Source organism: Zingiber officinale, chromosome 8A (assembly GCF_018446385.1).
Source record: "Zingiber officinale cultivar Zhangliang chromosome 8A, Zo_v1.1, whole genome shotgun sequence".
Classification (NCBI taxonomy): Eukaryota; Viridiplantae; Streptophyta; class Magnoliopsida; order Zingiberales; family Zingiberaceae; genus Zingiber; species Zingiber officinale.
This window is the reverse complement of record NC_056000.1, coordinates 31,589,812-31,604,198: the sequence shown is the minus strand read 5'-3', so window position 1 is coordinate 31,604,198 and position 14,387 is coordinate 31,589,812. Positions and strand designations below refer to the sequence as shown.

Below are 14,387 nucleotides of genomic sequence, written 5' to 3'. Positions count from 1 at the left end.
TTAAAATTAAAATATCTCTCTTGTAAAAGATCTACAAAAGATTAAAGAAAGAGATTAGATCTCTTTCCTTATTTGTAGATTGGTGAGATATTTTATTTTCTCTTTAAAAATTATTCACATGTTGTAAAATTAAAATTATAGAAATTTCCTTTTATCAACCATGAAGAGATTTTGAAGAGAAATTTTATTTTTTAAAATTTCCGGAAACAAATTAGGAAGTTTTAATTGTTGATTGAAACTTGTCCAATTTGTTCTTCATTGATGTGGTCGGCCATAAGATTTCAATTGGGGAAATTTTATTTTATTTTTCTCAATTAAATCATGTCAAGGAAATTGAGGAAATTTTATTGTAATTAAATTTCCTAATTTGCCTAGGCCAAGGAATATAAAAGAAGGGGTGAGGGTGCCTTCATGGGTGACAACATCTATTATTTCTCTCCCTCTTTTGTTCCTTGGTGTGGCCGGCCATCCTCTCCCTCTCTTCCTCTTGTGGTGGCCGAACCTCCCTCTTCTATTGGAGCTCTTGTGGTGGCCGGATACTACTCGGAGAAGAAGAAGAAGAAGGAGAGAAAGCTAGCATCTCTTGGAGCTTGGTTAGTATTTTGGTTTTCTTCCTTGGTGAAGTTTTTCCTTTGTGGCCGAACCTTGCTTGGAGGAGAAGAAGGTGGTTGGTGGTTTCTCATCTCGGTAGATCGTTGCCCACACAACGTCCGAGGTTAGAAGAGGAATACGATAGAAGATCAAGAGGTCTTTCTAGTAGTTTTTCCTTTTTCCGCATCATACTAGTTATTTATGGAAATAATACAAGAGGCTTACGTTCTAGTATTCGAATATGTTTTTTCGATGTTGTGTTCTTTTGTTTTATTTTTCCTTGTGATTTGATTGTTCTTTTCGGTTAACCTAAAGTTATTTTAGGAAATTAAATATTAGCTTTCTATAAAAGGTTTTGTCTAGTCGGTGGTGGTTGCTTCCATATCCAAGAAGGCCATGTGCCTCGCCACGTCAGTACTGGGAACCAATTATGGAAATTAATATTTAATGGAATTAATAACTTAAGGTGATTTGGGTCAAACGTATTAAGTTCCGCAGGAGACCCAAGTCAAAACCTAAAAGAACGAATAGATTAAGTTTTGGATCAAACGTGTTAAGTTCCGCAGGCGATCCAAAATTTAATTTAAAAGAACACATAGTAGCTAGGAAAAGGTTCAGACCTTTGTACAAAATTTTTGTACAATGGAACCTCTAGGTTTTCCGAGTAGCAACCAACAATAACAATGCATCACAATGGTCTTTTTCTAAACCCTTCTAAAAAGATGAAAAAAATACTATAAACCCTTCTAAAAAGATGAAAGAGTTTTTCCAGCCATACCTGAGTTATATCAGTGTAACTATGGATTCACCCCATTTGAAAAGGGAACGAAGGTGGCTTGTTCAGATGTTCAGCGGAAGAGGGTTAGTCTGAGAGGAGTTCAAAGGAGAGGTTCAAGGAGAGGGGTTCGTCGGAGACTTTCAGCGAGAGATGTTTAGCCAGAGAGGAGTTTTGAGGAGAGGGGTTCGTGCAAAGGGGTGGAAGGCAAAAATGTGTGAGGAGTGGAGAAGATTGTGTGAGGAGATCGGGAAGAGGAGATTCTGTGAGGAGAGGGAGCGTGAAGAGATCGCGGGATGAGGAGAGGAGAAAGACACAGTTGCCTAGGGTTCCCGAAGAGATCGCGGGATGAGGGAGGGAAAACACGCGCCAAAATATATTTCAGAGAGGGGAAGACATTAAACCAGGGCAATGGAACAAAAGAATTAGGTTTACAAAGGTTTAAAAACCGTTGTAAAATGTGTAATCCTCTAAAAAATGCGCTTAAAAACAACGGTTTTAGGAAACCGTTGTAAAATGTGTTGTTGATTATAAAACAATTCGCTCAACGACAACGGTTTTTACAAAAACCGTTGTCTTTTGTTTTTCTTTAGAGCTAAAAGACAACGGTTTTGTCAAAAACTATTGTCTTTTGTCAAATTAACAACAGTTCCCTCAAAAACCGTTGTCTTTATAGTGTTGTCTTTTAACAAATTTGTTGTAGTGCAACCGGACTTCCCACTAGATATCGGGCCTCGCGGACCTAACTAGATTTCAGCCTGGTGTCAGGTCCAGTCAACTCCTGCACACTTGGTAGAAAGGTTAGACAAACAACACATCTAACTTTAACTTATTTGTCATACATCAAAAATTAGATTATTAGTGCAACCTGCACCGACAACCTGGACGTGGACAAAACCTTATCCCAGCGCCGTTGCAAAGCTGTTGTGTGGAGATAGAACTTGCCACGCTGGAGACGCCCAGAGTCCCATCCAGGCGGCCAGAGTCTGCCACGTCATCAACGAATAGACTTGACCATAGTACTATAAATAGAGCCCTGGTTCACCTAGTTTAATACAATACTTTCTCTGTATTTGAATTTTCTACTCTGTTCTTCATTGTCTGAGCTGTCAATGTCTTGTACGAGGTTTCTCCACCTCCGACTTGTGTCGAAGAAGGAGTCTACTAGTAGAGCATTATTTGTTTTAGATTAGTAAACTCTCCTGTTGTAAACCAAGTCAATCCTTTTTGTCTTGTACTTTCTTTTATGTTGTTTAATTCTGTTTATTAAAGTGTTTTTATAACTTAACGTCAAAAGAAAAAAAGAAAGGTATTTGAATTGTAATTGCAGGGCTATTCACATCCCCCTCTAGTCGGCCACCAAGGGACCAACACAAGTTAGGTGTGAAGGAGAATTTTCAAGATATTTTCCAAGGTATTTTTCTAACTATTTTCAATAAGTTTAATAAAATATTCTTAAAGTATTTTTCAAGAGGTTTTTGAAAAGATTTTCAAAGTATTTTAAAAAAAATATTTTCAAATAATTATCAAAGAACTTCCAAAGAAATTTCAAATGTTTTCAAGATATTTTTGAAATATTTTCAAGGAATTTTCCAAAAAGTGTTTGTATTGATAAACATCTTTGAATGCATAATTTTGAAAGACATAAGCTAAAGGGTTAATTCTTTTTGAAGATTATATTTTCAAAATAATTTAATTTTTAAATTTTTAAAATATGTCTTTTAATGAAATCTCCCTTTGACACTTCATTAGGAAATCCTTCTTAACTATAAGAAAAACTTCCTATGTGTCTCAGGGGTTGATTTAAATTAAAAGAACAATTGAATTTTTAAATGTTTTTAGAAGTATTTTTGAAACATATTTTTCAAAAATATGTTTAAGAATTTAAAATATTTTTCAAGGATTTTTCAAAAGTATTTTTAAAGAAAAAAATATTTGGTCTAATATTTTTGAAGGATTTTTCAAAAGTATTTTTAAAGAAAAAAATATTCTCAAAACCAATTTTTTTTTTTTTAAAAGCACTTCTTTAAAAGTATTTTCAAAATATTTTTAGAATGTTCAGCACTCTCTCTCCCTTAACATACTTCCTTATTAGCTACAAAGAACTTACCTAAATGCCTAAGATTTTAGTGTTCATTAATTCTGGCCAACTTCTGTTTATCGATCCTTGCATAATAGTGTTAGCTTAATAATAAAAAAAACATTAAGAGGTGACAATTTTACAACTGTCCAATTTTGATTTTGGATTTTCTGTAAAACTCTAGATAAAACTGACACCTAGTGTTCCCTTAAAGGGAACTCGTCCTTACCCACTCCACATAGGAGAGTTTACCTGATGTCAATCTTCCTGACTTATTTAGACTTTTTGCTCAACATTCGATCCTTTGACCTTAAGGCTTCCTCCAATGTTCTGGGCTCGCTTGACCCATCAACTTGCTTGACATCCAGTCTATTGACCTGTGTAGTCTTTCCTCATGGTGTTCTCGATCTATCAAGTCTTCCATCTTTGTCTAGTATCTAGTCTATCTAACCTACTAGGACTTCCCTTTGTCTAGTATGATATCTGCTCCAGCTGTCCTACTAGGACTTTCTTTTACCTAGCTAGTATCGGTTAGGACCGATGATCGCGGCTAGAGAGGGGGGGTGTATAGCCGCCCCAAATCGTTCGTTTCTTTCTACAAATCAAGGTTAGCGCAGCGGAAATAAACAATAGAAACGACAACGAAGAATAGCAAACCTCAAACTCGAAGATATAACGAAGTTCGGAGATGATACTCCTACTCCTCGGCGTGTCCGTAAGGTGGACGAAGCCTATCAATCCGTCGGTGGATGAGTCCCCGGAAAATCGGCTAATATAAACTCCTTATGGGTGGAGAAACCTCGCCACAAAAGCTTACAACAGCAAGAAGGAGTACAACAGTAGAGAAAGCAAACAAGAACAATCGAATGTAAAACCTCTTTGCTTGCCTTCTCGTTGTCGACTGGAATCCTGATGAAGCAGCAACTTCTCGGATCCAAGCTCAGCTAGAAAACCAGCAGGAAGCTCACCCGAAGCTTTGGCAGTGAGAGCTCAGCAAAGCGCTTGCAGAAGGAACCAGGAAGAACTTGCAGAAGCAAGAAGGAAGAAGAGAGTAATAAGAAGAAGCAGAAGCTTCGGATGAGGGATTTCAGCCTAGAAGCCCTCAGCCTCTTTTATACCTGCATCCACCTGCGAAGAAGAAGCCAGAAGAAACTAGCCGTTGCTACGCAACGACTAGGACGTGGACCGATCAGGCTTCATCCTGATCGGTCCACAAGGGTCCTGATCGGTCACAAGACCGATCAGGCCCTTCCCTGATCGGTCATGGAGACCGATCAGGTCCTTCCCTGATCAGTCCCATGACCGATTAGGACCTTTCCCTCCCGAAGGTGATCTCCTTCTGATCGTCTCCTGATCGGTCTGCAGACCGATCAGGAACTTCATCGTATGCTACTGATCGATCACTGATCGGTCCGCCACTCAGATAAGCAACTGTTTGGTTACTGATCGGTCACCAGACCGATCAGATAACCCAGCGTATCACTGGATCGGTCACCAGACCGATCCAGGTTTAGAGCTCCTAGTCCTAAACCCTACTTGGTCCTGAGAACGAGCTACCGAGCCCTCTCCGACTTCGTCCGGTCCAGAGAACGAGCTACCGAGCCCTCTCCGACTTCGTCCGGTCCAGAGAACGAGCTACCGAGCCCTCTCTGACCACAGTCCGGAGAACGAGCTACCGAGCCCTCTCCGACTTTCCGTGCCAAGTCTCCATCTTGGTCTTCTCCGTGCCAAGTCTCCATACTTGGACTTTTCCCGTGCCAAGCTCTATGCTTGGACTTTTCACCAGATGTCTGGTCAATCTTGACCCATTTGGATTTCCCTTGCCTGGATTCACTCACCAGGACTTCCAAACTGCCTAGCTTCACTCACTAGGTCTTTTACCTGGCTTCACTCACCAGGGTTTCCCATCTGCCTGGCTTCACTCACCAGGACTTTCTCCAACTGCCTGGCTTCACTCACCAGGACTTTCACTTTCACCTAGCTTCACTCACTAGGATTTTCACCTGGCTTCACTCACCAGGATTTCCCGAACTGCCTAACATCCCAGTTAGGACTTCCCAGTCAAGTATCCGGTCAACTTTGACCTACTTGACTCTTCTTCATCCAACCTGATCAGACCCTGATCAGTATCTCTTCGCATGGACAACTGCACCTGCATTGTCCATGTCTACATGTCTTTCTGTATTGTCAAACATCGAAACCATGACCAAGGTTTACGCTTGGTCAACTAGGTCAACCTTGACCTACTGGAAATTGCACCAACAATCTCCCCCTTTTTGATGTTTGACAATACCTTTAAGTTAGGCTAAACCAATAGCCTCAACTTTCTTCATGCCACTAGGTAATGAAACATAAGTTACAACCTTACATTCTCCTTCTAAGAAGGCAACCTCCTTTTTAGATAATGAAGGCCTAACTTAAACCTTTCATTCTCCCCCTATTGGCACACATCAACAGACTCTCCCCCTGAAGAGTAAGTTATCGTTGTTCACAACTTCAGTCGTTGTGATCAACAAACTCTCCTACTAACTCCAATGTTCTTCCTTGAACATTCTCTAGACATTCTCCATGCTCCCCCTTTTTGACACACATCAAAAAGAGTGAATCAAGGTCAAGAGTTTCTTCCTAATGAAAGTCTCATACCTTTCATTGAAACCCTTAATTTCCCCCTTGAAAATCTCACATCACTCAAGTCTTTAGGAGTAAAAACTCCCCCTAAAAGTCAACTCCTCCTTGACTAATAGGTAAAACTCCCCCTAAAGGTCAACTCCCCCTTGACCATTGCACCAACAATGTCTTGGAGAGTTTCAAGCCTTTTAGAAATCCAAAACACCAACTCCCAGCTGAAATTTCAGACAAAACAGTCGAAAATCAGCAAGTTGGCACGCCCTGATCGGTCACCAGACCGATCAGGCTTCCTCTGGATCGGTCCAGTGACCGATCAGGAAAGCCCTGGATCAGTCCAGTGACCGATCCAGACACTGATGGACAGATTTCTGAATGTTTCCTTCCCGAAATTCAGAAACCTCTAGAAAATTCCAGAAAATTCGAAAAATTGTGAAATTTTGAGGATACATTCCTCATAACATATACTATCAAGGAAAAATAGTTTTCTATGAAAATAACTTCCATTTTTCAATCTTGATACAAAGTTCAAAAGTCTTTGAAATAGCTCAAAGTTAACTTATCTTTGTATCAACTTGTTCAATGATGAATGCTATCACTAGAAAAGTTTCATCAAGATTTTTCAAATCAATTTTGAAATGATTTTAAACCCTTTAATTTGGGACCACAATCTTAGGGCGAAATGTATATGACTCGTACACAAGCTTTCCCTATGATCCCCCAATTTTGAATTAGGCTCATCTAGGTACAAGAACTATGCACCTTGATCCTAACTCATAATCCTAATATCTCACACACATCTAAGGTGTATCAAACACATCCAAGTCAATTTTGATGTGAGATATGGGTTTAGGTCATCTTAGGCTAAGTTCTCATGCATTTTCTAAACAATAATTTGATCTCCATATCAAATTATGTTTTTGTCCTTAAATCAAATTAATTGATTATAAATGCAAAAGATGATGACATGACATATAATGATATCATAAGTAAAAAACATGTGCCGATGTCATGATGTCATGACATAAAGTGTGAAACTTAAATAAAGCATGACATTTAAATTAACCTAAGCATTATCATGACATTTTAAATGATCATAAAATAAATATGATGTCATGACATGGCATATGACAAACAATATATGGCAAATAACATGTAAAGATATAGAAAATACCTAATTCTAGCCTTAGTTGCCATTTTTGATAATTTCGATCATTTTGCCATAAATTCTATATTCCTAAGTGTGATAGACCACAAGTCATATACCAAAGATGTTTAGATCACTACGTGCCAACTAGATTGACTCCAGAAAACTCCTCAAATTTGATTGGCACATTCTAAACACCTTAGGAATAACTTTTCAATTCATTTTCAAGGCTTGATTACACCTCGAAAATTCCTAAAGTGCCACCTTTTGCCATGATTAGGTTAACTACCTATTCAAGTAAGGTTGGCACACCCTAACTAATCTAGCGTGATGAAATCACGCTCCTAGGAACCCAATACCTATTGGAGCTCATTGGGTTTACTAAGTATTCACTAGGGATGACTTCCCTAGCAACCCTTCTAATGACCCTCCTAGGCTTTAAAGCCTTGGTCATTTGGGACTCATCAAGATCAACTCTAGGGGTGACTCCCCTTGTGACCTTGGTGATGGTCTTCCTAGCCCTAGATTTTGTTCCATAATTGAATGGAATATTGTGATAAGTGGGCTTGACCACTTGGGACTTAGGTTTGTGACCCAAACCTTTCTTGTCCTTGGACTTGGGTTTTTGACCCTTAGAACCTAGAGTTGACTTCTCTAAATTTTTAAGGGTCTTTTCTAAAATGTCAAGTCTTGACCTCAAGACTTGATTCTCCTTTTCTAATACCTCAAGTTTTAATTTGTCATTGTTCTTTGAGGTACTCCTAGGCATATGTCTAGTAGTTTTCGGATTCCTATCTAGGTTTCCCTTAACCTTAGATGAGTTAATCCTAGGGATGACATTTCTAGTGTTATCCTTATCTAGGCTCACATGTTTGGCACCTAAGCATGTGTATCGGTTTCTAATGTTATCATGCTTACCATTATTGACAATTGCAACAAAACTACTATTAACATGTGTCTTATTCGAATTGCAAGAATGTGCCTTAAAGGTTACCTTAGGGTTTGCCTTAGCTCCCCCTATCGATGTGCTCGGTCTCTTGTCCTTGTGAGATTGTCTCTCCCTCGGACATTGGCTCCTATAGTGTCCCCTTCGCTTGCATTGGAAGCACACCACGTGCTCCTTGCCCTTGCGTGTTGGGACTCCGGCTTCCTTGACCTTTGGCGCCGGTGGAGTCTTTCTAACCCTCTTTGGACACTTTCTCTTGTAATGTCCATACTCCCTACACTCAAAGCACATTATTTGTAATTTATTTGAAATTGAAATGCTTGAGTTACCTAGGGTTGAGGATGGATGAAGACTTTCTTCTTCATCCCTTCCGGAGGTAGAAGCTTCTTCCTCTTACTCCATTCTTGAAGAAGAACTCTCCTCCTCTTCTTCCTTAGATGTTGAGTAGCCCTCAACTTCTAAATCCATCCTTCCATGATGTGAACTCCTTGGCTCACTTGACTCCTCTTCATGGCTTGAAGTGGAGTTCCCCTCATGGAACTTAGCCAAGTTGTTCCACAATTCCTTGGCATTGTTGTATCCACCTATCTTACATAGAATGTCATTAGGTAATGAGAATTCAAATACTTTCATTACCTCATCGTTGATTGTGGAATGGTGGATTTGTTCCCTTGTCCACTTCTTCTTCTCTAATGGTTTTCCTTTCTTATCCATCGGAGGCTTAAAACCTAATTGAACACAAGTCCAATTTTCAAGGTTAGTCATAAGAAAATACCTCATTCTTACCTTCCAATACGCGAAGTCGTCGCGGTCGTAGAAGGGCGGAATCGTGACATCTTCTCCAAATAGATCCATTCTCTAGCGCGTTCTCCCCCGGGTGTTGATCCAAAGAAGAGCGACCTCGCTCTGATACCACTTGTTAGGACCGATAATCGCGGCTAGAGAGGGGGGGTGTGAATAGCCGCCCCAAATCGTTCGTTTCTTTCTACAAATCAAGGTTAGCGCAGCGGAAATAAACAATAGAAACGACAACGGAGAATAGCAAACCTCAAACTCGAAGATGTAACGAGGTTCGGAGATTATACTCCTACTCCTCGGCGTGTCCGTAAGGTGGACGAAGCCTATCAATCCGTCGGTGGATGAGTCCCCGAAAAACCGGCTAATATAAACTCCTTATGGGTGGAGAAACCTCGCCACAAAAGCTTACAACAGCAAGAAGGAGTACAACAGTAGAGAAAGCAAACAAGAACAATCGAAATGTAAAACCCCTTTGCTTGCCTTCTCGTTGTCGACTGGAATCCTGATGAAGCAGCAACTTCTCGGATCCAAGCTCAGCTAGAAAACCAGCAGGAAGCTCACCCAAAGCTTCGGCAGTGAGAGCTCAGCAAAGCGCTCGCAGAAGGAACCAGGAAGAACTTGCAGAAGCAAGAAGGAAGAAGAGAGTAATAAGAAGAAGCAGAAGCTTCGGATGAGGGATTTCAGCCTAGAAGCCCTCAGCCTCTTTTATACCTGCATCCACCTGCGAAGAAGAAGCCAGAAGAAACTAGTCGTTGCTACACAACGGCTAGGACGTGGACCGATCAGGCTTCATCCTGATCGGTCCACAAGGGTCCTGATCGGTCACAAGACCGATCAGGCCCTTCCCTGATCGGTCATGGAGACCGATCAGGTCCTTCCCTGATCGGTCCCATGACCGATCAGGACCTTTCCCTCCCGAAGGTGATCTCCTTCTGATCGTCTCCTGATCGGTCTGCAGACCGATCAGGAACTTCACCGTATGCTACTGATCGATCACTGATCGGTCCGCTGACCGATCAGATAAGCAACAGAATACTTCTGTTTGGTTACTGATCGGTCACCAGACCGATCAGATAACCCAGCGTATCACTGGATCGGTCACCAGACCGATCCAGGTTTAGAGCTCCCAGCCCTAAACCCTACTTGGTCCTGAGAACGAGCTACCGAGCCCTCTCCGACTTCGTCCGGTCCAGAGAACGAGCTACCGAGCCCTCTCTGACTTCGTCCGGTCCAGAGAACGAGCTACCGAGCCCTCTCTGACCACAGTCCGGAGAACGAGCTACCGAGCCCTCTCCGACTTCGTCCGGTCCAGAGAACGAGCTACCGAGCCCTCTCCGACCACAGTCCGGAGAACGAGCTACCGAGCCCTCTCCGACTTTCCGTGCCAAGTCTCCATCTTGGTCTTCTCCGTGCCAAGTCTCCATACTTGGACTTTTCCCGTGCCAAGCTCCCTGCTTGGACTTTTCACCAGATGTCTGGTCAACCTTGACCCATTTGGATTTCCCTTGCCTGGCTTCACTCACCAGGACTTCCAAACTGCCTAGCTTCACTCACTAGGTCTTTTACCTGGCTTCACTCACCAGGGTTTCCCATCTGCCTGGCTTCACTCACCAGGACTTTCTCCAACTGCCTGGCTTCACTCACCAGGACTTTCACTTTCACCTAGCTTCACTCACTAGGATTTTCACCTGGCTTCACTCACCAGGATTTCCCGAACTGCCTAACATCCCAGTTAGGACTTCCCAGTCAAGTATCCGGTCAACTTTGACCTACTTGACTCTTCTTCATCCAACCTGATCAGACCCTGATCAGTATCTCTCCGCATGGACAACTGCACCTGCATTGTCCATGTCTACATGTCTTTCTGTATTGTCAAACATCGAAACCATGACCAAGGTTTACGCTTGGTCAACTAGGTCAACCTTAACCTACTGAAAATTGCACCAACAGTATCCAGTCCAACTGACCTATTAAATCTTTCTTGGTTGAGCTACTTGTATACTTAATCAACTTTATTAGATTACAGCACAACTTAAATTCGAATTTTTATCAGGGGCTCCTTACACCAATAATTTTTAGGTTGAAACTCCAAGAGTCGCTCAAACCCTAAACATTAAATCCGGTTCATAAACATAGAAATTTTAAATCACATCACTTCCTTTAAGAGGGTGTTTGGCTGAGCTTATAAACTCTCTAAAACAGCTTATAAGTTGTTTTAGAGCTTATAAGCTCTTCAAATTTATTTGGTAAATTTTTTTTCAAACAGCTTATAAGCTGTCAAAATAAGCTGTTTTGGAGCTTATAAGCTGTTTTTAAAAAAGTATGGAAGACTCTACTTTTTAAAAAAAGATCTTATTTTAATAATTTGTTTCTCTCAAATATCATTATATAATTTTATAAATCCCCATCTTATCCTCCATAAATTTTTATAAGCCTAATATCTTTTTATCTCCGCCGACTTTTCTTCCAACGTTGTGTCATCTTATCCGCCAACGCCTCTTTCTAATTTTCTCTTCCCCGGTGCAGAAATTCACCCAAAACCCTCTATTAATAAAAATCTCAAAATCCTCTATTAATAGTATTATATCCTTTTTGATAATTTTATTAATAAAAAAATCTTATAATACCAAACACATCAATATGATTGTAATAAGTCCACCCAAACACTTTAACAACTTATTTTTAAAATAAGACCTAATAACTTATAAGCTCCTAAAACAACTTATAAGTTGTACGAACTTATAAACTGTTTTTAATAAGTTTAGTCAAACACCCTCTAAATGGGACGCCCATAAAGTCCTTTTAATTTTTGCCTATTATATAGTTGTTTAATCTAATGCTAAAAGAGAAAAAAATGGAGAATTGCTTAATTCATTGCTAATCTAATTGAGCTAGCACAAGGAAGGACACCCAATGATCATTGCCGAATATTAGTATTCTGAACAAATGGAGCACTTAATTTAGATACGATTCAGATTTTGCTTGCAAATCTATCACATTAATTTATTCAATGGAAAGGCTGCTGGATACGAAACGAGCTGAGTCGGTCAGCTATGGCAGTGGCGATAGCTGCGGTGAAGTTGGGATCGACCACCAAGGACGATGCCATCTGCTCGACCAGCAGCCTCTGTAACTCCGGCGATTCCACCGTTTCCTTCAAAACCAAGCCAACTGCATCGCCTCCTTCTGCGGCGTTGAGATTGATTGATCGTTCATCCTCCGAAGGGAGTCGGTGATTGTGCTCGCCTTCATACACCACCACCAACACCGATCTATCTTCTGAACTTCTTTGCACCTAATTAATAAATTAACGATCGAAATCACTAAATCTCTCCCAGAGCTTTTGATTAATATTGTTCTATCTGTTTGGTTAAGCGTGTACCTTCTTCTTGATAGGGCAGGAAGGGGCGAAAGAGCATCTGAAGTAAGCTCTGGGGAACGGGCTGTCCCTCGTCACTTTCTGTCCGTATTTCCGCCATCGGTATCCATCCTTCACCACCTAATCGATCAACAGTATATTCAGCAAAGCATGCTCTGTGTGATTCGTGGAACTGATTTTTTTTTTTTCTTTTTTACTTACATTGCTCGAATCGTTTTGATCAGTTCTAATGCAAATCTTGAAGGTTTTGGCGGCGGGATCAGTAACCGATCTCAGTCTCTTCCATGCGTCTTCGTCTTTTACGCAGTCTACGATCCACTTCCTTTTCGGAGAGACTGATCCGTGTTCGAAATCTAATGACCCGCCGCGCCGTCGAGCTGCACCCTGACTGTTTCGAGACAAGGCGGCGACGATCTCCGTCAGCCTCCTGTTCTCTTCGCTGACCTTATTCAGTTGGGCTTCGAGGGAGTCTTCTTTCCTCGAGAAGCTCTGTTGACCAAACGATGAATCGACTTGTGTGGATAAAGAAAAATTAGTCGGCCTTGCCGGAGTCGGAACGTCGACTGGGGAGGGACGAGGTCCGACGAAGAGGTCGAGGCTGAGACACGAGCGATCGTTGGTTCCGTCGTCGTAGTCCATCGGATTCAGGAACTGAAGTGGCCTGTTTGATCGGGCAAAAGGAGAAGTGTTCTTATAGACGAAGACTTGTGATATTTCTTAACATTCATGTCATGAAAATTTCAAGGAAGCTTCGTGCCATTTATTTATTTTTAATTATTATTATTATTTTCAATTTTTATGTCAATTTCTTTTTTGTCTGATTCTAAAATCATTTAATGACATTAAAAAAAAAAGACTGAAACGTGTCTGAACGCGTGACTGATAATTGTTAATTTGCGTAATAATGTATTATGGAAGGATTAAATTATCTGATAGGTCTCACGGGTAATTAAGAGATTGAAAATTTTAATTTCAACTGCAATATATTACAAGAGATTTTGGCTCCAGTAAAAACTGAGCGTAAGAATATTAGTAGATAAAAAATTTCCATCGAACCCGATGACCTTATAATTAATTAATTAATTAATACGAAGAATCGAATATGTGGTGTCAATTAAAATATAATATAGAATAAAAATGTACGCACGTTTTGCTGCATCTTGGGAGTTTCTCCAAGGGTTATCAATAATACAACTTCGACGAGTTGGACAAATAATTTATATAAATCCAAACATGAAATAAAGATTACTCTGAATGTAAAATCAAAGCAAATTGCTTATTATATTATCTCAATCAAGTTGAAGTAATCACGGGGGTAAGAATTCATCAAAGTCAATGAGCATGCAATTCAATAGCAATTTACTAATCTGGATAAGCAGATTTTCGTAATATCCAAAATACATATTCAATTTTTATATTTACTAGCAATTGTCCACGCGTTGCGTGAGCTAGACCCCTCTCTTTATACCATACGGGGTAATGTAGGGAGAGATACGAGGAAAGAAGAATTGACTTTTAGAAAGTAATTTTAATTTTTATGTATTGCCCCTTCTTTTATTTTTTTGGGACAAGACTCTAATATCTTTATAATTTTATATACTTATAGGGGTACTTATAAAAAATTAAAGTGCCGCAATTGCCCCACCAAAGCTATTCGTGCCTCCGCACCAAAGCTATACGTGGCTCCCTAGTTACATGTGTAATATAAGAGCATTCACACCAGTTTCCCTATTTAAAATACATAATTTAGGATAAAAAAATTACTTTATTAAATTTGAATATCCACTTTTCAATATATTATATATAAGCTTCCATATTTCATCTCTCTTTTATAGTGTTTAGGAAATGGAATCTATTTCATATTTTTTCTCTGTCTTCTATAATGTTTAATTAGGATATGGATCATTCCCTAAATTTAGAAAAGTACTGTCCTAAATTTAGAAAAGTCAGATGCACTAATACATGAATGCATGCGGATAAATTGGATAAGAGTGCGCCAGACCCGCAATGCTAAGGTGACGCTTGACGCTTGAGAATTCCAACATC

General features: G+C 40.2%; 1 protein-coding gene across 1 annotated transcript; it reads right to left on the bottom strand.

Moving 5' to 3' along the window:
- Positions 1 to 11,817: 11,817 nt before the first annotated feature.
- LOC122008309 (probable WRKY transcription factor 60) lies at positions 11,818 to 13,021 on the bottom strand. The gene is made up of 3 exons (XM_042564009.1): positions 12,543 to 13,021; positions 12,345 to 12,461; positions 11,818 to 12,257 (listed from the first exon to the last, which is right to left on the bottom strand). Exons 1-3 carry the CDS (start codon positions 12,978 to 12,980, stop codon positions 11,970 to 11,972), a joined length of 843 nt encoding a protein of 280 aa, XP_042419943.1. The 5' UTR covers positions 12,981 to 13,021; the 3' UTR covers positions 11,818 to 11,969.
- Positions 13,022 to 14,387: the final 1,366 nt, after the last annotated feature.